General features: G+C 42.1%; 1 protein-coding gene across 1 annotated transcript in view; it reads left to right on the top strand.

Annotated features, from left to right (window-relative positions):
* LHFPL1 (LHFPL tetraspan subfamily member 1) overlaps positions 1 to 25766 on the top strand; it is a 39119-nt gene extending 13353 nt beyond the window's left edge. Inside the window, exon 3 of the mRNA XM_042975201.1 lies at positions 25585 to 25766. Coding sequence (XP_042831135.1) covers positions 25585 to 25766 — 182 coding nt within the window. The remainder of the gene's footprint in view (positions 1 to 25584) is intronic.
* Positions 25767 to 25984: the final 218 nt, after the last annotated feature.

Raw genomic sequence — 25984 nt, 5'->3', positions numbered from 1 at the left:
CCACAACAATGTTGAATAGAACTGGTGAGAGCAAACATTATTGGCTTACCCCTTACCTTAGGGGTAAAGGGTCCAGTTTTCCACCACTAAATATTGATGTTAACTATTGTTTTTTTTCATAAGGCTTTTATTAGGTTGAGAAAGTTCTCTTTTATCTATTCCTAGTATGTTAAGTGGATTAATCATGAAAGTGTGATGGATTTTGTCAAATACTTTTTCTTCACTTACTGACATGATCACTTTTTTACTGATTGATTTTCATATGTTAAGCAAACCTCGCATTTCAGGGATAAATCACAGTTGGTCATGGCGTATATAATCCATTTTATATGTTGTTGGGTTTGTTTGTTAGTATTTTATTGAGGATTTTTGCATCTATGTTCATTAGGAATATTGGTCTATGGATTTCTTTCCTGTGATGTGTTTGTTGGATTTGGGTATGGAGGTAACATTGGCTTCATAGAATGAGTTGCTACTTTGATTAATGTAAAATGCCAAAGTAAAAGATTGCAGACATGATTTACATATAGTCATCTGGCAGTTTTCTGCACTAATCACCACCCCAAGGGGCTAGTTCACAAATGGGCAATTTTGTGTGTGGCTGCCTTTGTTTCAAGTTGACGGCCATCAATCGTGTTTACCACAGGATCATTATTTTTCTCTTAATTTTTACTCAATATCTTATTATTGTTTCTCTCTCCATTACATTCCCCTCCTTTATTACCCTTCTCTCCTGCACCATATGTCTCCCCAAGGACTCTAGCTCCCCTGTCCACAGTGCACTGGATAGTGTAGTTCTGTAAATGCTTAGGGATAAAGGGATTGCTGAATCCTGCTTGAGTCAAGCCCTCCCAGTTCCTTTTTCGAATCACCCTCTCTAATTCTTCCAATCACCAAAGTGTCTCTCATCCATGAGCCACATTTCCGGCCCATATTCTTCAATTACAGGCCTCCATATTAGCACTTTTCTGGTTGAAAAAAAACCTGGTTAATGCTGAAAAGGAGAGACCATCTGTGCCACTCTTGACCCTTTTCTGGTCAGCTGCCAAAACATATATGACGGTGTCAGCTGTATTATCAGCTGTTCCCTTGTTACAGAGGTGCCAGGAGCAGCAGCAAAACATGTAGTGGAATTAAAAAAATATATATTTTATGATATGTTGGCAATACTGAGCTTGTGGATACCAAGGTTTGGAAAAGCCAATGCTAGAAGTACAGCTTTTCCCCTTAGACTTTTGTTTAAGACTCTGGAGATTCTGGGGTGCCTTGGTGGCTCAGTCGGTTGAACGTCCGACTTCGGCTCAGGTCATGATCTCACGGCTCATGGGTTCGAGCCCCGCGTCGGGCTCTGTGCTGACAGCTCAGAGCCTGGAGCCTGCTTCAGATTCTGTGTCTCCCTCTCTCTCTCTGCCCCTCCCCCCTCTCACACTCTGTCTCTGTCTCTCTCTCAAAAAGGAAATAAAAATTTAAAAAATAAAAGTGCATTAATGCTCTGGACATTCTGGTAGTGGGGAAGCCCCTTCGGCATACCTTAAATACCGTGTGGATAGATGAATGAAATACAAGAAAAGTACACTCAGTATCCAGTGTACAGACTTCTGTTTTTTTTTCCTTGAAAGGCAGCCTGGTATACTGAAAGATCATAAGCTTTGGAGTCAAAGATCTCAGTTGCTATCCAGGCTCTGCCCCCTATGTATTTGTATGGGGGCACAGTCACTTAGTGTCTGTGTCTCACTTTCCTTCTCTGTAAAATGGGGGATAAAAATAATACCTATTCCAACGTTGTCACAATGACATAATAAAATATAAAGTACCTAGCACAACATTTGACTTGAAGTAGATAGGGGCCTTCTTTAAAAGATAGCAGAGCAGAATGTGCTGGAGGGGAGACTATCGACTGGTGGCATTAGTTTGATTCTGCTGTAGGCTCTATTTTACGCACTCTGTATTTCGGAAAGGAAGCTTCACAGAGTCAGGAAAGACATGAGCCCTACCCGAGGAACAAAGCTTCTTACCTTGACTTGCTTGAGAGAGATGAAGGGAATGAGGAGGACAGTGGAAGCAGGCATTGTTAGTCTGCCAAGGCGATTGTGAGAATGAGTAAAATAGAATTCTACTCTGAGACTCTGGATAGCCTCCTTCATCTTCCAGTATGAAGAGGTCACACTCGTATTTTTAGCTCCTCTTTCCCTGGGTTTCCATTCCAGTTATCCTGAACCATTCACTGTTACAATTTTTAGTCCTAACCTGAATTATCAAAGATATAACTTGTATTAAGGCAGCACTCTTGGGGTATGTGTTGGATTAAAGATGAGCACAAATTCTTTGATGCCCTTCCCATAAAGAGGCTAGGTCTGTCTCTACTGCTTATGTTATAAATCTGGGCTGGCCTATAACTGCTTTAACCTGTAGAGTATGGCATAAGTGACATAAAGCTTATGCTAGGCCTAGCCTCTAAAGAACGTTCTGTTTCCATGTTGGTTTCTGGGATCTCTAAGCCATCATATAAAAACTTTGACTACTCTGTGGGAGTGACCAAATGGAAAGTCCCACAGATACTTGGAAACAGAGAGAGGCCCAGCTGAGTCCAAACTTCCAGCCATTCCTGCAAAGCACCAGACATGTGTGCAAAGCAGTCCTAGGACCTCCATTCAAGCCATCTGAATACCACTGAATGACTCTAGTAAAAGCCAATTGCAGTAGAAAAATTGCTCAGCTGAGCTCTGACCGAATTATTACCTATAGATTCATGAGATATAATAAAATGGATTTTTTTAGTTTATTTATTTATTTTTGAGGGCGGGGGCAGCGCAGAGGGAGGGGGAGAGAAAGAATCCCAAGCAGGCTGCACGCTGAGACCTGATGCAAGGCTTGATCTCATGAACCGTGAGATCATGACCTGAGCCAAAACCAGGAGTTGGATGCTTAAACGACTGAGCCACCCAGGCACCCCAAAATGGATGTTGTTTTAATCTACTATGTTCTAGAGGTAGTTTTTTATTTTTATTTTTTTAATGTTTATTTATTTTTGAGAGAGACAGAGTGCGAGCGGGGGAGGGACAGAAAGAGAAAGAGACACTCTCAGAGAATCCAAAGCAGTCTCCAGGCTCTGAGCTGTCAGCACAGAGCCCAACCAGGGGCTTGACCTGATGGACTGTGAGATCATAACCTGAGCCGAAGTTGGATCCTTAACTGACTGAGTCATCCAGGCGACTCTCTGGGGACAGTTTGTTATACAGCAATGGATAATAAGAAAAATTCCAAATCATATACATATAAATTTAAGATTTTGATTTTTAATCAAAAGCAATTTATGCATGTGATTAAACAGTATGTAAACATATAAAATGCAAAGCCAAAGTCTTTTTCCTAACCCTGACTCCATTCCCCAAAGGGACCACTAAATTTTTTATATCTCTCCAGAATTTTAATAAATATAAAATATAAAAAAATATATAATATATATAAAATATATATATTATATAAATATATATAATATATTATATATAATATATATATTTTATATATATTTATATATTATATATAAATATATATATTTAAATATAAATATAAATATAAATAAGTAAGTATATAAAATATATATATAAAATATAAAATATAAAAATATAAAAAAAATCTTTATTTTGTTCATCCAAGGTCATATTAGGTATCTAGTAGCTAACTGTACCATTCTGCACCTTGCATTTTTTTACTTACCAAAATCTTTTAGAGAGCTAGCAATGTTTATAGATCTCCTTTCTACATTTCCAGCATGCCATATTTTTCCATTGTAGGGGTAGCATAAACTCTGTGAAGGCAGGGATTTTTTTCTATGAGATTAAGTAACTTGCTCAGGGTCACTCAGCTGATAAACTGGCAGAGCTGGGATTCGAATTCTAGAGGTCTGGTTCTAGCTAGCACCATCCAAAAGAAGTTCCTGCAATGGTGGAAATGTTCTGTGTCTTTCTGTCCAATGTGTTTAGCCTTTAGCCGTATGTTATTGTTGAGCAATTGAAATAGTAGGTTGGTGGGACTCAATTTTTAATTTAACCTAATAAATATTTAATCTTATTATTTTATTTATTTTTATTAATTTTATTTCTTTAATTTTATTAATTTAAATGCAATAGCCACAGTGTGACTAGTGGCTACCATATTGGAAAGCAGGGCTTGAGAGTCTGTGTTTTTAACCTTTATGCTCCTCTTTAGAGAAGGAAGAGCCTACTAAGGAGACCCAGAAAGAATAGCCAGAGAGACATATAAAGAAAAATAAGGGGGCGCCTGGCTGGCTCAGTTGGTAGAGCATGTGACTCTTGATCTTGGGGTTGTAAGTTCAAGTCCCATGTTGGGTGTTTGAAAGTACTTAAAAATAAAATCTTTATTTTATTTTATTTTATTTTATTTTATTTTTTTATTGTTTTAATAGAGAAAGAGAGTGCATGTGTGCAAGTGGGGGAGGAGCAGAGGGAGAAGGAAAGAGAATCTCAAGCTGGCTCCACACCAAGTGCAGAGCCCAACTTGGGGTGTGATCTCATGACCGTGAGATCATGACCTGAACTGAAATCAAGAGTCGGATGCTTAACCAACTGAGCCACCCAGGTGCCCCTAAACATAAAATCTTAAAAACAAAAAAAGAATGCAGGGTCACAAAAACCAAGAGAAAGAGAATCCATCAAAGAAGGGGGTGTAGTCAATTGTGTGTAATACTGATTCAAGTTGCTAGATGAGGACAGAGAAGTGACCATTGGCATCAGCCAGCCAAAGTTGACCTAGAGAAGTTTTGCAATTACAGATATTGGAGTAGTTGTGAGATGAGGACAATGAAAGCAGCATGTGTAAACAATTCTTTCAAAAAGTTTTGCTATGAGGGAAAGCAGAGAAACTGAGCAGTAGCTGGAGGAGAGGAGGATGTGGGATTAAGAGAGGCTTTTTCTAAGATGGCCAAATACTTGAGTAATGATGATAATCATCCTGTAGCGGAGACAGATTGATGCAGAAAAGCAAGGTCCTTGAGAATGTGAAGGTACAAGAAGAGCCTTGAACAGAGACTTCATTTCAGTGGGTTTCACATATTTCAGCTTCACTGTGGTTTTCAAAATCCTCTTAGATCCACAAAACTACTAGGGAATTCCTTCATACCCGATGGCCTATACAGACAGTGGACACCCAACTGAGCCCCACTGAGAATTTTGAGAAGCTGAATACTTCTAATGGGACAGAGCAGTTTTCAAGCTAGCTTATAAAACCACTGTGTTACCAACAGCACTTAAATGCAAGGTAAGGTCTATCAATAGATCACATTTGCAACATGTTCTCATGAATATTATCTAATCTGATTTTCAAAAGTGCATGGATAACGGATGGTAATATGCCCATTTTATAATGAGGAAAGCCTGAGGTAGGAATAGGTAAAGTGATTTGTGTAAGGTCATACAGCAAGTTAAAGGCACAACTGTGAATGGAGCTTATCTCCAGATTCACTGTCCTATGTGCGCGCAATGACTTTTCCCCTCTCCACTGGTGAGGGTGTGTCTTGAGTCATTTGAGAATTTTTCCTTAAGATCTACTTTAGCTCTATTGTTTCCAGAAACAAATGTCTGAAACATCATGGAAAGTACCTAGTTTTACATCTTGTCTCTCTCACTTCCACCCTCAGTCTGAGTCCCCTGTCAATCTTTTAGTGTAGTCAGGGTACAAATACATAAGGCAGCAGCGGCACCTGACGGGATTCTGGAAGAGGTCGTAAGGGGAATGGATATGTGTGGGAGATTTTAAAGTGCCTCTAGATTTGACTTGCATTAATACAGACACCTAAGTTGTCTTGCTAAACTTGATCATAGAAGAAAGATATACAAAACTTTTTGTTTCATATGTTCTAAGATCACATACAGTCTACCTAGGGCCTCTCTCTGGTCTTCTAAGAGCATATCTACTCTTTATGTACTACCCATCTTGGTCTCTCTTCTTGAAAGGAAGAGACTGAGTAGAGCAGGGAAGGGAAAAATAAAACATCAGAGGGTCTGGAGAAGACACAGCTCCTAAGACAAAAACACGGTTGTATAAGGAATTCCCAAACTCTTACACCCCAAAAGTTTGGTTATCACCAGTTACACCCCCAAGACCTGACCTTTACTGTCCTCCAGCTTGTGCTCACCGACCCTTGTCCCACATTTTTTCTTAAGCTCTTTTTTTCCAGCTTATCTATGAACTTAGGCAAAGGGAAAGTGAAACTGCCCCTGGAGCAAGTGACTGCCCTGACAAGACCTCCAGCCAGCCCAGACCATCGAGACTAATTTTAACTTAACCCCTGACCCGCACCTGCACAGATGGACCTTGGAGTGACCTCTAGAATGACTCTTGACTACCTTTATTATAATACTAAAATCTCCACCCAAGGTGGACCCTCAGCCTCATTACATAACACGCAATGTATGTATGGGCATGTTTCCTTAAGGTGCATGTGTGACCTTATGCCTGCCTCCACATGCAATGACAAGGCTTCCCTATCTAAATATTTATCCTAAACCTAAATAAAAGGGGGAGTCATGGCTTTGGAAGCTATTCCTTCGTGATCTCCTTATTTGCTGCAACTAAAGTTTACTTTGTGAGACAACTCAACCTGGTCCAGTTTCTGACTCACCAAGGAGCTAACTCACATTGATTCCATTACATGACCACCTCCCTTCCATTGCCTCCCTTATTTCTAGGATCTTCTCTCATGTCTCCAAACCTATCTTCCAGGTCCCCTGCTGTCCCAATCCTCCCTCAGTGCCTGCTCTAACCCCCTGGAACATACCTTACCTGGCTCTCACCCACCAGGGTCATCAGTTGAGCAGTTTAAGTAATTGACTCCTTTTCTTCTTTTTATCCATTCAAAGAGGAAATTAACTTGTATGAAACTGTTGTAGGATTTTTTTTACCTCAATACCCAGGGTTCATTGTCTTGCCACTTCCAAGAATGAAGATGTGGACACAAAATGAGCAGCAGGCAGAATTTTATTAGCATATAAGATCAGAAAGGAAGAATAGTAGGAAAGCTCTCCTTACAGAGAGGGGACATTTGAAAGTGAATGCCCAAGGACTATAGGCGAGGGTCCTTATTTTATAAGGTTCCGGTCACCACCCCCCTTCCCTTCCCCCTTGTTCCTTCTCATGTTCTACCCTTATTGGCTGGATAACTCTAGGTGCTGGGTTGAACATTCCTGATTGGCTCGACTCCATTGCAGGAGGGGTGGTCTATGGCCATACCATTCCTTGTGGGTCATGTGTTTTATGCTCTACTACTTATTTTTAATTAGGCCTTTTGTCAAATTCCTGAAGGGAACCTGAGGGGGAGTAGGTGGTGTCTGTTACATTCTTAAGAGGAACCTTATGCCTGAGGGGCTTTGCTGTGTTCAGACACTCCCAGCATTGTTCCAAAATATGTTTTTCCCCACCCAGGGACCTCAGGTCCTAACCTTTCACTCTCTGCCTACTGAATCCTATCTTTTCTTATCATAAAATCACAAGAGACCCCCCCCCCATCCCAAATAGCCAAGAGAGTCTTGAGAAAGGAGAACAAAGTTGGAGGGATCATGTTCCCTGATTTCAAACTATATTACAAATCTATACTAGTCAAAACAGTATGGTATTGACATAAGAACAGACATATAGATTAACAGAACAGACCTGAGAGCTCAGAAATAAACCCACACAAATTAATTTGCAACAAAGGAACCACGAGTATACAATGAGAAAAGGGAACTGTCTTTAACAAATGGTATTCAGAAAACTGAACCACTATATGCAAAAGAATGAAGCTGGACCACTATCTTATACTGTACACAAAAATTAACTCAAAATGGATTAAAGACTTAAACATAAGACCTGAAACCAAAAAACTCCTAGAAGAAAACATAGGAAGTAAGCTCCTTGACATCGGTCTTGCCGATGGTTTTTTTGGATTTGACACAAAAAGCTACGACAACAAAAGCAAAAATAAACAAGTGGGTCTATATTAAACTAAGAAGCTTCTGCATAGCAAAGGAAACCATCAACAAAATGCAAAGGCAACCTATCAAATGGGAGAAAGTATATGCAAATCATATATCTGATGATAAGGGGTTAATGTCCAAAATATATAAAGAACACATACAACTCAATAGCAGAAAAACCTCAAACAATCCAATTTAAAAAATGGGCAGAGGATCTGAATAGACATTTTTTTTTTCAAAGAAGGCATACAGATGGCCAACAGGTACATGAAAAAGTTCTCAACACCCCTAATTATCATGAAATGCAGATCCAAATCACAATGAGATATCACCTCACACTTGTTACAGTGGCTATTATCAAAAAGACAAAAAATGGCAAGTGTTGGTGAGGATGTGGAATAAAGGGAACCCTCGTGCATTGTTGGTGGGCGTGTAAATTGGTGCAGCCACTGTGGAAAACTGTGGAAATTCCTCAAAAAATTAAAAAAATACAACTACCATATGATCCAGGAATTTCATTTCTTGATATTTATCTGAAGGAAATGAAAACACTATCTCAAAAAGATATAGGCACTCCCCTGTTCATTGCAGCATAATTTACAATAACCAAAATACGGAAGCAAACTACGTATCCATTGATGGATGAATGGATAAAGAAAATATGGGATATGTATACAGTGGAATATTATTCAAGCATAAAAAAGAAGGAAATCTTGACATTTGCAACAACATGGATTGAATTCAAGGGCATTATGCTTTGTGAAATAAGACAGTGAAAGGTAAATGCTGCATGATCTATAAAACCAACCAATCCAACAACTAACCAACAAACCAAACTCATGGATACAGTGAAATGATTGGTTATTGCCAGAGGCAGACGGTAGGAGGTGGGTGAAATAGGTGAAGGGGGTCAAAAGGTTCAAATTCCCAATTATAAAATAAATAAGTCTTGGGGCCGTAATGTACAGCATGGTGACTATAGTTAGTAATACTTATCGTATATTTGAAAGTTGCTAAGAGAGTAGATTTTAAAAGTTATCACAAGAAAAATATTGTAATCATGTATAGTGATGGATGTTAAGTAGACTTATGTGATGTTAATTTCATAACATTTACAAATATTGAATCATTTGTACATCTGAAATGAATATAATGTCATACGTCAATTATAGCTCAATAAAAATAAATAAGAAGTTAATCAAATATTTAATACAGGAAAACAAAACAAACACTGATCAGGAGCTTGCACTGAAACCTACAGTGGGAGGGACCTTACAGATCAATCAGCGGGTTTATTTATATCTCGTGAGACCCAATGGGGGCAGGTGACTTTCTCAAAGCCCCACAACTAGAGACCTGGGACTAGCTTCCTGACTCTCAGGCGTACTACCCGTGCTGCCCAATAGCAATCCAATCAATACCTGTTTGTTGAATGAATCACTCATTCAGTACAAAGGGGAAAGTCAGACAAAGGCTCCCAGCAACAGCCTGTTAAGGGCAAACTTTCCCACACTTTAATTTGATTAACTAAATGAGAGATTTAAGCTGAGAAAGGTGTTTGGATGGTTCTTAATTAAACTCCGGCCATCAAATAGAGATTTCAACAACTTGATCCCACACAAGTGAATCCTCAGTCCAACGTTAAGTTGATGCATTTAACTCTACCACCTATTTGTCCTTCACCGAGTCTCTAATTGGCATCAACAACAGCGTGAGTCAGGGAAGAACCCAAGGGAAGATTGACTAGTGGTAAGAGTGGGCTTTAGCACAGCTACATCCTGAGCTCTGTGACCTGGGGCCAGTTTTTCAGCATTCAGGAGCTTATTGCTACCTCGTGGGGTTGTCGTGAGGATTAAATGAGCTCACACAGGCAAAACACACAGTGCAGTTGTTGAGCGCCTGGGTGGTTCAGTTGGTTGAGCGTCCGACTTCAGCTCAGTGAGAACCTATGATCCCATGGCTCGTGGGTTCGAGCCCCACGTCGGGCTCTGTGCTGACAGCCTGGAGCCTGCTTCGGCTTCTGTGTCTCTCTCCCTCTACTCCTCCCCTGCTCACGTGTGTGTGCGCTTGCTCTCTCTCTCTCAAAAATAAAGCTTAAAAAGAAATTTTTTTTAAAACACAACAGGTTAATAGTAGAAAGACCTGCATTCAAATTTGAGCCTTGCCACTTCCTAGTTGTGAATTTGGGGGCATGCTGGTTAACCTCAGTGTCTCCATTAATGGGGATCGATAAAAATATTTTTCTCCATAAGGATATTGAGAAGATTAAGTGAAGTGATACACACATACAAAGCATTTCACACAACAGGCTGCACTAAATGTAACTTGTGTTGGTAGGTAGTCGGCACAGTTCTCCAGAGCCTCTCTAGGGAGGACACCCCAGGCTTGACTTCTGGGAGGGAGGGAGAGACCCATTCAACTTGACAAAGGCCTGCAACAGAGGCTACCCAAAGGCCTCATGTGTGCTCCCTGTGTTTCCTCTCTCTGAGGCCCATTTCCTTTGTTCTCTCATCATTTCCTCTCATTCTTGCCAATTCAAAGCCTTTTACGGCGACTCGGGGTTTAGACTTTATGGGTTCAGTTTCCAGGCATTTCCTGTTACCTTTCCTCTTTATCAGTTTCCTTCTTTATGGACAGTCTGTTTTCTTGTGCTCACCGCAGCACAATGAGGCAGCTTAATACATTCTCATGTCCACAGAGGGGCAGCAGAGTGTGGTAGAAATAGTCCTGGCCTGGGTATCAGGACAGCTGTGTTTTAATTTTCCTAAATTTGCTCGAGCACATTACGCCCCCACCCTGAGCCTCAGTTTCTCTGTTTTTATAGAGAGAGCATTGAATTAGACTGAGGAGCAACCAGAGGCCCCAGACACCTACCTAGACCTCTGCCGTGACCCACCTACGTTCGTGGTGAAGCCTTTGATCCAATTTCACGTTTATCTATTGTGTTCTTAAAAAACCAGAAGGATAAACCAGTCTACTTAAGGCAGCCTTCCTAGAGGAGAGGAGCCTTTTATTATCACTCCCCCAGGGGAGTGAGGGCCAGGGATTGGCCCAGGGGATTGAGAAAAGCAACTCGTCTATGGGGCAGCATCGGCTAGAATGCCCTGGGCAGCCTGTCCTTCTGGAAAACTCCTGGCTCAGGTGTTGCTTAAGGTTTTCCAGTTGCCCTCCTAACTCGCACAAAGAGGAGTCTCCATCCAGAAGAGCTGGGCTAAGCGGGAACAGACAGGAGGAAACGGGTGAGTCAGGGAGCAACTTCATTCAGCCATATATCCCTGGTGCCTGGAACATGCTTGGCACTCTCTAAATGTTGCACTGAGTGGAGTGAACCGATTGTAAGGTGGCTCTGTTGTCATCTTACTATGGGACCATAGCTGAGTCATCTCAGCTCCTTATTTTTTGTGTTTTTTATTGAAATATATTTGACCTATAACATTGTATAAATTTAAGGTGTACAACAGGTTAATAGGATACATTTAATAAACTGTAAAATGACTGCCATTGTAGAGATAATTAGCACCCCTATCATATTACATAATTATTTCTTTTTAGTGGCTGGAATAATTAAGGTCTAGTCTCTTAGCAAGTTTGATGATTATAATACATTACTATTGTTTATATTCACTATACTGTGCATTAGACCCCTAGGGTTTATTTACTCCTTGTTGCAAATTTGTACCCTTAAACGACATATGTCCTATCTCCCCACCCCCAGCCCCTGGTAACCACCATTTTATTCTCTGTTTTGGATGACTTTGGCTTTTTTAGATTCCTCATATACATTTCACTTCTTTCTTTGTCATCATTTTAAAAAATTGTTTTAATGTTTATTTGCTTTTGAGAGACACAGAGAGAGAGATAGAGAGAGCCGGGGGGGCGGGGCAGAGAGAGAGGGAGACACAGAATCCGAGGCAGGCTCCAGGCTCTAAGCTGTCAGCACAGAGCCGGACACAGGGCTCAAACCCACGAACCGTGAGATCATGACCTGAGCCGAAGCTGGATGCTTAACTGACTGAGCCACCCAGACGCCCCTGTATTTCACTTCTTTAACCCTAGCTCCCCACGACTAAAGTGAGGATGATTTTTTATCTACTTTCAGGGATTGTTTTGGCCATGAAATGACAAAGTGCACATAAATGTACTCTATGAAAACAATGCCCTACAGGCGTCGGGCGTCGAAGATGAGAAAGCTTATCTACTGTTAGATTCCTCCCCCCAGAAAGTATCATTTTAGTGACTAAACTTCAGTGCCAAGTTTCTCACTGACCGTCATCTCTTAAAAATAGTGAAGAACTTTAATGAGATTCTATACATCCCATGGGATGCTAAGCTATTTTCATTTTGAATAGGAAAAAAAAAAAAAAGACGGTGCTTATAAACATTTCTGCCTTTCCTGAAATAGCCAGCATGAGAAAAGTGTGCTTACCCCTGGAAGAATCGATCCCTAAGGTGACTTCCAGCTTGACGACTCCAGAGGGAGACAAGACTCTAAAAAGACCCCAGAGGGCAGGTTCTCAATTTACTTGGCCTTATTTCCCCACTTAGCGCTTCGCAGAGGGTCTAGCGGGCTCATTGAAACAGTGAAGGCAGACTTGTGAACTGGTTGTCTGTACATCAGACCACCACGAGATGGCAGTAAAGTCAGGCGAATTCATTCTGTTTTCTGCTTCTTCGTTCAGCCTCTGGTGCTCAGGTCAAAGAATATGATTCACGTTTAATTTCCTTGCTTCCGTTTCCTCCATTCAAATATCCTTCTACAAACCTCAATATCATAGTTTTTTGTCCCCCTCAGTTTTAGTCTGTGTCTTTCCCTGGCTACTGGGGAATGATACAGTATTGTAAGCCTTTGTTTAGAAACAGAAACCATTTGTAAATAGGCGTGTTAGTACCGTAACGCCCATTTTCACAGGGCTCTCGCAGGGACGAAATGAACTGATGTACCTAAAATTTCGTATAGGGCCCGAACTCAATAAATGTGAACAATGACTGCCATTATTAGTATTGTTATTCTTATGGGTTAGACTGACCCAGGTTATTTGATAAGTGAAACAGATTTCAAAGGTAGGAACCAGAAGGAAAACGGGGAACAATTCTTGCACACACATCCCAGGGGCAGTTCTCTGGCAAGGTTAGAGTTACAGGGGTGGAAATATATGTCTTTCTGCTGTGTTGTATGACTTTTTCAAACCGTCTTCGCCAAGCCCTCCCCCCCCCCCCCCCACCCGGGTGAATTTTGGGAGAAATTGCACACAAATACATCTTTCAAGAGAAAGCCCCTAGCATTGCATCGAGCGCTGTAGGTTCTCAGTGAAAGTCGGACTTTTCATCTGAAAGCTAGACCAGTTTGAGCTAATGATATGGTCTCATTCAGGTGGTTCCCCACTGGACTGTGTGTTGCAATCATCTGGGCCCTCTTCCCAGAGATAATAATTCTATATATCTGGAGCCGGGCCTAGAAATCTGTATTTTAAAGCTCTCTCCAGACATTTGTGGGAAGGAATAGACTAGTTGAAAAGTGTTTAGCGGGAAGAAAAAGGAGCCAAGATGGGTTGATCATTCTAGGTGTTGTGCTGAGTGCTTTATATGTGTCATATCATTTGACCTTCGCAGCTGCTCTGTGAGGTGGGTGGCGTCACTTCCATTTTACTCACAGGAGGGCTGAAACTCAGAAGTGTTAAATCACTTGCCTACTGGTTCAGTTTGTAAATGACAGGTCATGGCTGCAGACACCGGTCTCTGTAATTCTCATCCAGGATCTTGTTCGTGCACCACTTGACTTCCGAGCACATATGGTCCTGGCCCAGTCTCTACCCTCTGGCTAAGTGTCGCTCTTGGTCAAATACTTACCTGTCTACTCAATGGCTTTCTCTATAACAACATTCCTGCCTCTAGCTGGGGCTTGATGAATGAATACAACAAATAAAAGAGGATTAAATGAAATAATGGATAGAAAAAGCGCCTCGTAAATTGTAAAGTTCTGTACACATATTGGATGGTATTGCCACACATTATTTAACATATCTGTGGCATTGGTTGTTACCTAGAGGTTCCGGGCCCGATGAGGGCCTTCAGGGTCTGTATCTATTGGCCAATGGAGCATGGATGGAAATAGCTGAATGCTCAAAGCTGGCCTCACAGGTATGGGGCTAAATCAATGGCTGGAATGAGGGTGCACAAGCTTTCTTAAGTATTTGAAGATTATGTCAAAGTGTATAACAGAAGAGCAGTGACATGGCACATGGCAGGTGGTGAGCACGTGTGCACCCTTGCTCCTTCCTTTTTCTTGACTCTATCTTTGCAGTAGAGGCTGTGGTGGCCGTGGTTCAGTCTCACGGGAGGGGATCACTCAAGAAGGTCAAGTCTTCCTCCTGGCAGGCACTCACCTAGAGGATGAGGCCATTCCTGGTCAGTGTGGAGTTGAGGCTCTGATCACCCTGGAAGCAGCTGGCCCCATGCTTGGAAGAAAAGTCCGTGGTTCCCTGGCCTGCGCCGGGAACATAAGAGGGCGGACTCCCAAGGTGGCCAAACAGGATAAATGGAAGAAGAAAGGAAGGCCAAGTCATATGGTTGTACTGGTTGCAGTACAACCAGCCATTTGTCAATGCTGTGCCCACCTTTGGCAGGAAGAAGGGACCCAGTTGCAACTCTTAAGTCTGTCGTAATCCTGGATTTCCCCAATAAAGCCATTTAGTCCAATAAGAAAAAAAAAAGTATGTAACAGTCACTCAATAAGCATATTATGGACACTTACTGTACATAAAATACTGAATGAGACACTGTATATAATTTTAAGAATTCAAGAATATAGTCTTCAAGAAGCTTTGAGGAGATGTTATATATAATATATGATATATGATATATATCATATATATATCATCCATATAGCCATTTTATGTATATATCATATAAACATGCATATATTATGTCTATATATATACATATATAGACATCTAACAAATACAACCACAATAATATCAATTACAAACCATAATGACATGAATCATCAAAAGGGATAAATACTGCTAAGGCTCATGAGAACTTTAGAATCTATCTTCTTTTAGTGTAAGTTGCCATCTATATTACAGAAAATAACTCTTGACTCTCTCTCCATACTTCTCACACTACTCCCTTGATCGGTCTCACCTCCTGTGGCCAAAGTGATTTTGAAAAATGCAAATCTGATGTCATTCCCATTCTTTAGCAATGGTCCCCATTGTCTACAGGATAAAGACTCCTTAAGAATGGCCTATATGGACCTTGGCCGTCACGTCCATTATCACTCAAGATCTTCCTCTTGCCTGGCCACCCTCAAAATACCATGTTCTTTCAAACCTTTGCAACCTTGCATGTGCTGTGTCCATTGTTAGGAACACCCTTCTCCCCCTTCCTCAGCTAGTTAACTTCCTACTTTTTCTTGAAAACTCCTTGCCCTCTTTGAGCTGGATTTGATGCCCTACATCTATATCTTTGTTTCATCTATATAATAGCACTCGTCACACTAATATTCTCTTCACTTGTTCCACTTCTCTCTCTGGCTCCCTTTCCCTCAATCTAGTTTGTTGATCTTACCTATGTGAGAACAACATATTTAAAGAGCTCACCACAGTGACTATGAGCTGAAAAAGTTCCAGTGGATACAATCAGAAATCTATTGAGCAGATGCTAGATGAGAGAGGCCAATTTCTTAGAGAGCTCATGCTGAATTGAACAGGTACAAACACTTGGTTGGCTGGTTTTTGACCAGTGTCTTTGGGGGGAAAGTACCTGTCTTAGTCCATTTGGACTGCTGTGAGAGATGCCAAAAACTAGGTGGCTTATAAACAACAGAAATGTTTTTCTCACAGTTCTGGAGGCTAAGAAGTCCCAGATCAAGGTGCCAGCAGATTTAGTGTCTGGGGAATTCTTTCTTTCTGCTTCACATGTGGCAATCTTCTCGCTGTGTCCTCACATGGCAGGAGGGGGCATGGGAACTCATTGGGGGGTCTCTTTCATAAGGGCACTATCCCATTTATTAAAGCTCCACCCTCATGACCTAGTCAATTCCCAAAGGCTCCACCTCCAAATACCATCACGTTGGGCATTAAGATTTAACATATAAATTTGGGGGTTCCCAAACATTCAGTCTACAGCAATTCCCAAAGCTCTTCTGAAAAGCTGCTTCAAGTGTCGTTTGATGGTCTATATAAAGAATAACAGAGTGACACGAAGGTTTCTTCAGGGGCGGGTGGGGGTCAATCTTAAGAAAGATCCAGAAGCACAATTTAAGTTGGCCTAAGACATGATTCCTCTCATTTATCCCCTAATGAAGAAAAAGATGAGCAGATTAGCTAAAACTTGGGATAGCTATGCAGGAAATAATATAAATAGGAAAGACTGGTTGGCAACATATGTGGATGGGTCAGAAGCAGATATTTAAGGGTGCTGTGGAAGATTTCAATGGAAGGACTCTTTTTTTTTGGCAGAACTATAACAGAAAGAAAATCAACCATATCAGGGCTCTCTGTCACCATGAGGATTTGAGTCTTTACTGAGTGCTACCCTGACTTTCTGGAAGTGGTTAGAAATAGCGACTACTAACAAAAACATGTTTTCCTGAACTACTGAATTTTTTTCAAAGGATTTTTTTTTTTTGCCTTTGTCTCTGGCAAGAGAGCCTGACAGACTTCTGGAATCTTTAGTAGGTTCTTGGCCTCCAATCTAGAGTCTGGTTGATAGTTATGCCCAGCCTGGAGAGTAAGAAGAAAGCTGTCCTCATGGCCTTGGCTATCTTTTTACTGGGGGCTGTGGTAGGGTTTTGGGGGGTAGGGTGTTTGGCAATTGCCCTTGAATTCATTGGCTTTGCTTTATATTTTACAATTATTCATCTATGCTGAACCTAGCAGAGAAAGTTCTCTCCTCATTTAGCTTGGCTGCATTGAAAATATTTTTATGCTGCTACCTATGGAGACCCTATAGTTAGCAGTGTCTCTCTGAACAGATGGGACCACCAACTTCTTCCAAACCCTTGCTGCCTGCTTAACACAAAATGCAAGTTCCTATGGCAAAAAATATGTTGAATAAGCAAATAGCAACCCTAGCCCTCCCTACCCCCAACCATGAACCCAACCAGGTGGGTTGCAGCCCTCGTTTCATAAGTTGAGATAGTGGGTGAAGGGAGGAGCAGCTGATTTTCCTGAGCTGGGTATGCTTTGGGGAAAACTCCACTTTTATTAGGAAGAGGTCTGTTGAAGAGCTCAACCTCTCCACTCGGTCCCTATGTTCTCTAGTGTTCTAATTTTATACTAATGTTTTCTAAACTCCCCCCATATTTCTTTTCTTCCTCTTCTACCTATCTATCCCATTGACTCTCCTTTAGACTCTTTCCTTTCTTTAATCTCTCTCTAATTCTTTCCCTTTCCCTCCACAGACTTCCAAAGGAATCTCTTTCTTTAATTTTTTTAACATTTGTGCATATTTTGAGAGACAGAGACAGAGCACGACTGGGGGAGGGGCAGAGACAGAGGGAGACACAGAATCCGAAGCAGGCTCTAGGCTCTGAGCTATCAGCACAGGGCCCGATGCGGGGCTCTGAACTCATGAGCCGTGAGATCATGACCTGAACTGAAGTCAGACGTGTAACCGACTGAGCCACCCAGGCTCCCCAGAATGCCAACGGAATCTTAAATATCTCTCTGTAGGGGCGCCTGGGTGGCTCAGTCAGTTAAGCGTCCGACTTCGGCTCAGGTCATGATCTCGCAGTCTGTGAGTTCAAGCCCCGCGTCAGGCTCTGTGCTGACAGCTCAGAACCTGGAGCCTGTTTCAGATTCTGTGTCTCCCTCTCTCTGACCCTCCCCTGTTCATGCTCTGTCTCTCTCTGTCTCAAAAATAAATAAACGTTAAAAAAAAATAAAAAAATAAAAATCTCTCTGTAGCTGAGGTGATTGTTCTCAGGGCCAGTGCGGGCAGCCTGGTTTGCTATGAAGGCTGCGATGGCCCCACAGGTGGCTCCTAGACAGACATCCTGCATATCTGTTCTGTCTTTCTGCTCTGGATGGTGAGGTTGAGGGCAATATGCTTGTTCCCATTGCAGGTCCCCCTCTACCTTGGGGTCACTTCTTCCATCATTTTGCCTATAAGGCTCAAGCAGTGTCTCTCAAGTGATCAGCCTCTCCCTGATTATGGGAGTAGATTTGATGATAAAAAAGATGTCAATATTGTTCTCATTGCATTCTACCTGAACCCCCTCCCTGAATCCTGACTTCATGAGTTCCTAGAATTTGGATGTCATCTTTGTATAGGACTCTAGTCCCCCGTCCATACCCCTAAGCTGCTTACATTGGTAAACAGCTCTGTACCTTCTTGCCCTACCCCAAAGCTCCAAGCTACTTCATAGATCTTATCCCTTCCATTAGTCCCTTCCTCACCACATATCTGGGGCGCCTTATCTCTGATCCTGGGTCATAAGCATGCCTTTTTCTGGAGTGTTAGCTCCCAGAACTAGGCTTTTGGCAACACTTGCGTCAAATCAAAACTTCATATATCTGAAAGTTCCATTTCATTTCGTCTAGCCCTTCGTCAGTGTTGGAAGTGTCAGTGGTCATTAGGTACTTGCTATATTCTTGCTTCCCTGTCTCTTCCTCCAAACTTTCAGGGGCCAAGACTTCCATCAGATGATTTTGTAAAAGAGAAGGCTTGAGAAACCCAAAAGACAGACTTAGCTCACTCTTTTTAAATGAAGACTTCGATAAAGCAGTTTAAGATTCACAGCAAAATTGAAGGGAATGTGCAAAGATTTTCCTATATTCCCCCATGCATGCATAGCCTCTACCATTATCAACATCCCCCCCACCCCCGCCAGAGTGGTATACTTATTACAACTGATAAGCCTACATTGACACACCATAGTCACCTGAAGTCCATAGTTCACATTATGGTTCACTCTTGGTGGTATACATTCTATGCATTTGCACAAATGTATATTGATGTGTATCCACCATTATAGTATCGAACCGAGTATTTTCACTGCTCTACCAACACTCCATGACCTGCCTATTCATCCCTCCCCAAGCCTACCAACTCATGGCAACCTTTGATCATTTTACCATCTCCATAGTTGGAATACTAGAGTAAGTAGCCTTTTCAGATTGACTTTTCACTTAGTAATATATATTTAAGTTTACTCCATGTTTTTCATAGCTTGGTAGCTCACTTCTTTTTAGTGTTGAATCATATTCCATTGTCTGGATGGACCGCAGTTAATCTATCCATTCACCTACTGAAGGACTTCTTGCTTCCAAGAATGGGCAATTATGAATAAAGTTGCTATAAAAATCCTTGTGCAGGTTTTTGTGTGGACATAAGTTTTAAACTTCTTTGGGTAAATACAAAGGAGCATGATTTCTTAATCATATGGTATAAGTATCTTTAGTTTTATAAGAAATTGTCAAACTGTCTTCCAAAGTGGGTTCACTCTCTTTTATGCCTTTTCCCTCTTTCTCCAAGCAGGACTCTTTTCTTCGGATTAGTTCTCTAGCATCCTTGGCTTCTAAGCTGGCATTCTGAGCATGTTAGCTGCAGAGAGAGCCTCTCTGTTACTCTTTCCTACTCTGATTCCCAATCCTGACGCCCACACCAATGCTAGGCCCTACCAAAAGCATCAGCGTGTGGCTAACACCTCCCAGTAGTTCATAATGACCCATTTGTAGTTGGCCAGACACCATGTCCCTTAAGTACATAGGACTGGGGTTCTATGGAGGGCAGTCAGTTTAAGTAGCAGCCAGTGACAGTTTGTTCTCTAAACAGCAGAGATGTAATAATATAACTTAATGCTGAATCAAAGAAAATAGCGTCAAACTCCAAACCAATTTGATTTGCAACTTGGAATAAAAGCAACGTGTCTTGATTTAAATGTCAGGCCCACTGCTGAGTGATGATTTAATAACTTTTATGAGGGATCTTGTCATAGCAAATTCAACATTGGAATAGAATGACTCACAGATAGAGTGTTAGAAATTGTACAGAAGAGCACAAAAAGGAACAGGCTTATCTCAGGCCCCTCTAGAAACTTTGCATGCAGCGAATTTGCAGTTAGGACCTCTTTTCTCCCTCTCTCCTGCCGCCTAATCTTTCTTTTCACAGATACATATGCACGTGTGTAGAGACAGTCCCCCGGTGTGATGCCAGCTTACTGCATTATTTTCTGAGCACACAGGTCCCTGAACAATTGTAGCATGGAGGCTCAGAATTGGTGCGATCTGAGAGGTGAGGCGGCAGCGATCCTGGCTACTTCTGAAAAAGACCTCACGAACTCATCTGGTCTTTATTGCTCTGTCTTTAGACAGGTACTTAATTGCTTTCTCCCATTTTAGGAGTGAGATAGCTGAATTCCAGTGGGGTTAAGAGGTTCCTTCAAAGACTCCAGTCTCCTGACTCCCAGGGTATTCCTCCTGAATACCTTGTGAGATCTCTCTCCTTGGCCTTCCCCAGCTTCCCTGAGCTAGCATACTAGAATACTCGAAGCTGACCATGCTGCAGTTCCAGCCAGCTCCCCAGGTCAATAGGGAACCATGCACAGATGTTCTTAAGGCACAAGCTTCCATTCTGTCGGGCTAATTGTTCAGTCATCAAGATTCATTTTGGAGGTCATTCGGAGTGTAGATATCTGGTGTTTTGCCTAGACGAGGGTTGCTTACCATCAAAAATATTGACATTTTTGGCCAGATCATTTTTTGTTGTGGGAGGCTGCTTTATGTATTGTTGGATGTGTACCAGCATCCCCGTCCTCTGGCTAACCGGTCTCTTCCTACAGTGTACAACTGCCTCCAGTCTCTTTTATAGAGAGATTTTAGGTTAATCTTCCCAAACTATACCTCTAACTCAGTCGTTCTTAACGGAAAGCAATCCACCACGCCCCCACTCCCAAGGACGCTTGACAATGTTTGTGGGTATTTTTGGTTTCCACCACTCAGGGGGGAGGGATAAGTTGCAGACATCTAGTCGGTAGAGGCCAGGGTGCAACAATACACAAGACAACCCTCCCCGCCCCACCCCACTTCACCCCCGTACAACAAAGATTTGTTTGGCCCAAAATATCAATAGTGCCAAGGCTGAGACACTGTTTTCTATCATGCCATCCTCTGGTCAGAAAATTTCCATTGCTCCCCATTGCTTGTGGGAAAGATGCCACATTCCATGGTTCCTCCTCGTCTCGATTCAGCTTATTATTTGCCAACTACATCTTCTTTCCCGAAGCAATTCTGAATAGAGTACCGTTTCTGGAGCGTGTGGTCAACCTTCTCACTTACGTACTTTGCTCACACCAACCATTCCCACTTCCTAGAATGCCCACTTCCCGCTACTGAAGTCAAGTTGCAATGCTATGTTCTTTATAAAGCATTACCTGAGCACTTGTTGCGAGGAGCACTGGGTATCATTTGTAAGTGATGAATCACTGAATTTTGAATTCTACTCCTGAAACCAATCTTGCACTGTATATTAACTAACTAAAATTTAAGTAAACACACACACACACACACACACACACACACACACACACACACCATACACACACAAACATTTCCTGAGCCTGAATTCTCCCAGATAGAAATAATTCTGTTTTCCCTAGGTTTTCCTGTAGAATTTCTTGCATGTCTCTTAAAACATTGATTACATTCAGAGTAGAATGGACACTCTGAGTTGGAAGGGGATTTTTAAAATCTCTCCAGCAAAAATTCCCTTCACTTAAAAAAAAAAAAAAAAGGAAATTGAGATCCAGAAAGTTGAGGTGATTAGTTGAAGGCATTATACTTTGGATTATAGTAACTTGTATCCTTGGCTCCATTCTTCTGGCATGGAAATAGATGACCATGGACGTTCCGTGCTGGCACTCACATCTGAACACTTGTAAGTTGGTAAAGTAATTTATCTTTCCGAGACTCCATTTTCTCAGCTGTTAAGGAAAATAATCATGGCTGTTGTGAGAGTCAAATGAGATGGTGTATTCAAAATGTATGGCACATAGTAGGAACTTAATATGTATTTGTCAGATGAATAGAAGAATCAACAGTGCTTCAAGGAGTAGGATTTAGGGATCCGTGATGGTTCATGGGACTTCACTAAAAGGCGATTGGAGGAGAAAGGCGGTAGCTCGTCGTCACTGCTCCCTATTTTGCACCCTTTCATAGAAAGCACAAGTTCCTCTATAGGGCATCAGACCAGTGTCCAAGGTTTCTGTGGAGTAGGTGAATATTGACATCCGCTCTCAACCTGAAGCTGTGCTTCTTTAAAGGTTTGCTTCCCCTGCCTCCCCTTTGCAATGCTAGTGATGTAACCTCTTTATTTCCTCAAGCAGATAACAGGGAGGGTTGTGGGGAGAGGTTTGGCTAGAAGGTGTATCTCCTCTATTTCTCCTTGGCTCCCTGTGTGGCAGCAGCCTGTAGCTTAGGTGCTGTTCAGTTACCTAACAGGAGTGTCTGTGCCTCAGTGACGCTGTGACTCCATGACTCTGTGACTCTGTGAATGGAAACTCTGAGTGCATTTGGTGTGGCAATGGGAGCGCTTTGGTGCTGAATCCTCGCCCAGTGGTACCCGGTTCTGACTGACTTCAATAAGGTTTATTGAAGTCCTTCTAGCCAGGTCTTCACTCCGGAGTTGCCCGCTCTGTCAACTTTCTTCCTGCCTAGAGCTTAGAGGTAATGGCATGCTATGCATCTATTCCTTTCATTTACAGAAACAAGTCTTCCCCTGGTCCCTGGGTGCATATATCTAATAAAAATGTCCCTGCTACTCTAATGGGAGGATGAGCTGGCAAGCAACTGAAGAAACAGAATGAGACTTCGGATGCCTTGTCTGGACTAGACTGGGAGCATTCCAGAAAGGAGGAACTTGCCTCACAGTCCACCTCAGAGCTGGCGCCTGTCTACTCTGCCATGCGAGCACAGGAGATTTCGGTTAGAGGGGTCACAGGGGAAGCTCAGGTGGATCTATTACAAATTAATTTAGGAGCCCCTCTTTAGGGCTTGTAGGTCAAGGGTCCTATAAGAGGAAAATGGCTTTTGAGAAGATGAAAAAAAAACAACAACAACAGCAGTAGAAGACAGAGTACCAGATTGAGAGTAGAGAGACTTGGTCTGGATCCTTGCCTCTACCTCTCTGTTTCGGAGAGAGTTCCTAAGGCTATCAACTGCGCCTCACGATTCCTGTCTGTGAACTGGGCACAATAAAACCTGCAGCCTTCTTCCTAGGGATGGCAGAAGTTGAAGGTTTGCCCGTCTCTACAGTTTTCACCTCGTGAAACCCAAAGCATTACATAAAACCTCCTACTTTTAGTAAGAGAGGGAGTATGTATGTATGTCTAAGGGGAGGCGTGACAAGGTGGTTAAGGAACAAATTTATTGTTTGCTTGCCTCAATGTGGTATTCTTCAGTTTACTCTTCCCAGAGTCCCACCCATCATTGTTCATGTTGAGGCCAGTTAGATTATTTTCTCCAAGAATGGTTCTCTTTCAAATTCACTCCATCCATCTAAGGGTTGCATTGTTTCCATTATCTACTGTAGTCTGGCTTTCGCTATAATTTTCGGTGGGGCCATGTGACTTCAGGGAGTTATATGACTGCCTCCATCTATGGTAAAGCAGTATCTCTGCTGAAGAACTGAAGTTTGACATTTGCCATGGGAAGGGATAAGGGATCCATTCATTCATTCAAGTATAGAAGGAAATATACACAGTACTCATGAGGGCCTCTGCTGAAGGAATTTGACTTAGGGAGGTCAGGGAGGGCTTCACTAAGGAATTGATTGGGCTGAGCTTTGAAGAATGATCGAAAATTCACTAGGCAAAAAGAGTGGTGGGAAGTATATGCGCACATGCCTACATGCGGTAAGCATTTTAGGGAGTAGAATATGCATAGGCCTTACGGTGACAAGGATCGTAGCACATTCCAGAAGCAAACAGAACAATACTATGGTCGGTTTTGTAACTTTAATAAAAAAATTAAGTCATAAGTTTGGATGTCGAGGGCTAAAAAATGTAAGTGTACCCACCTTTGGAGTATTGTCAGGCTAAAGCATGCACACTGAGCACCCACTGTTGACACAATATGGGAGCTATTGTCAAGAAAGAAGCTGATGCCTCTGCCCTGTTGAGCCAATCTAGAAGGGGGTAAAGGGTAGATGAAAAATATTTGCTATGCAAATTTTCCTCCCAAAATTTTGACCAACAGGTACACCCATGTAAGGGATGTATGGACAAACTCCTGGTAGGATACTTGTTGAGGTGACTTGAGCCGACTGGGGTTAATCTAGGAAAGTTTCTTGGAAGTCCTGGATAGAGTTCCAAGGTAGATATGAATTGGTGAATAAGAGGAAAGAAGCTGTTTCTGGCAGGAGAGACAGCATGAGTGATAATTTGGTGGTAGAAGGAACACTATTTCTGAGGTGAGAATTTCGGGATATATAAGGCTGTCCCGAATAGAGGAGCAAAGCAGCCTAACTTGGGACCATCTTAGACTCTTTATATGACATGCCAACTAGTCAATTAGAAGAAGTAAAATTAACATTCACTGGGTACCATGTGAACAGAAGAAACTGGTTATTAAAAAGTAAATTGTCATGAAGATCAGTCTTGACATCTCCAACTGACTGTAGTTAGACCTAGCTTTCTGCAAGACTGTGAGGTAGGTGAAGGTCACTACCTATGTCTTTTCTCAGGATCCCTCTGCAGTTTCCTATCACTGGCATCCATTCCAATTTCTGGAGTCTTGTTTGCTTAGGCGCGTGATTTTTAGTAATTAGTTGTTAGTCTGTTCCCTTATAAATTAATAGCTCTCTTTTCTTTGGGCACTGACATTTTCTGAGGGAAAATTCTCAGAGAAAGCACAAATACTTCAAAGGACAGTATCTCCTTCTGATAGGAGGGCAGGTGGTAGAGTGGATGTTTTTGAACAGGTGACCTTTCCTATTACCCTTCAAATTTAAACTGCTGCCTCACAAGCTTGGCCTTGATTCCAACGCATGTTTCTTCCCTTGATGATGCAAGGGTAGGTTAAGACAAAGACATGTCGTAAACAGCAAGGGATTTTTATTGATTTTTTGCCTGTCAAATCTCCTGATGATGCAGAATATGATTCTTTGGAAATAGTCTATGCACATCAGTGTGGTGAAAAACGTAGAGCTTTAGAGTCAAGATTAGCCAGTGTTTATACCCTGACTCTATCGCTGTTCATCTGTGTGATTTTTCACAATTAACTGAACCTGTGCCTCAGTTACCTCATCTAATATAAAACAGGGACAATAAGAGTGTCTATCTCATATAGTTACTGTAATGGTCAAAGAGATATATGTCCAAGGAGTTTAGCATAGTTCTTGGCACGTGATTAAGTGGCTCTTGTCATCATTTTCATTAGCATCACCACCACCATTACCACCCACACCACCCCCAGGTTCCTACTGTAACAGAATAAAATTCTGTAACTTCTTTCTAGAGCAAATACCAGCCATAAGCCCAAGAGGAAAAGGAGGAAACAGGAAGCCAAGTTGTATTTGCTGTTTCATATCATCACATTAACCCTAACACCCCAGAGAGAATGTATGCGAAGACAACCCAACCTTTATATCTCTGTCCCTATTTCTACAGGTACCTGTCGGCTTGGCTGGGCCTATTACTGTGCTGGAGGTGCAGCAGCTGCAGCCATGTTGATCTGCACCTGGCTCTCTTGTTTTGCTGGAAGAAACCCCAAGCCTGTCATGTTGGCGGAGAGCATCATGAGGAACACCAATTCTTATGCCATGGAGCTTGACCACTGCCTCAAACCTTGAGTTTTGGCAGAAGATTGGAAAGGGTGGGAAAGAGAAGGGAAGGGAGCCTTGAAAAGAGACACTAAGGGGCGCCTGGGTGGCTCAGTCGGTGAGGCATCCGACTTCGGCTCGGGTCATGATCCCACAGTTCATGAGTTCAAGCCCCGCGTCAGGCTCTGTGCTGACATCTCAGAGCCTGGAGCCTGCTTTGGGTTCTGTGTCTCCCTCTCTCTCTCTGT

This window comes from Panthera tigris, chromosome X, assembly GCF_018350195.1.
Source record: "Panthera tigris isolate Pti1 chromosome X, P.tigris_Pti1_mat1.1, whole genome shotgun sequence".
NCBI classification, from domain to species: domain Eukaryota; kingdom Metazoa; phylum Chordata; class Mammalia; order Carnivora; family Felidae; genus Panthera; species Panthera tigris.
This window is presented reverse-complemented; position numbering and strand designations above follow the sequence as displayed.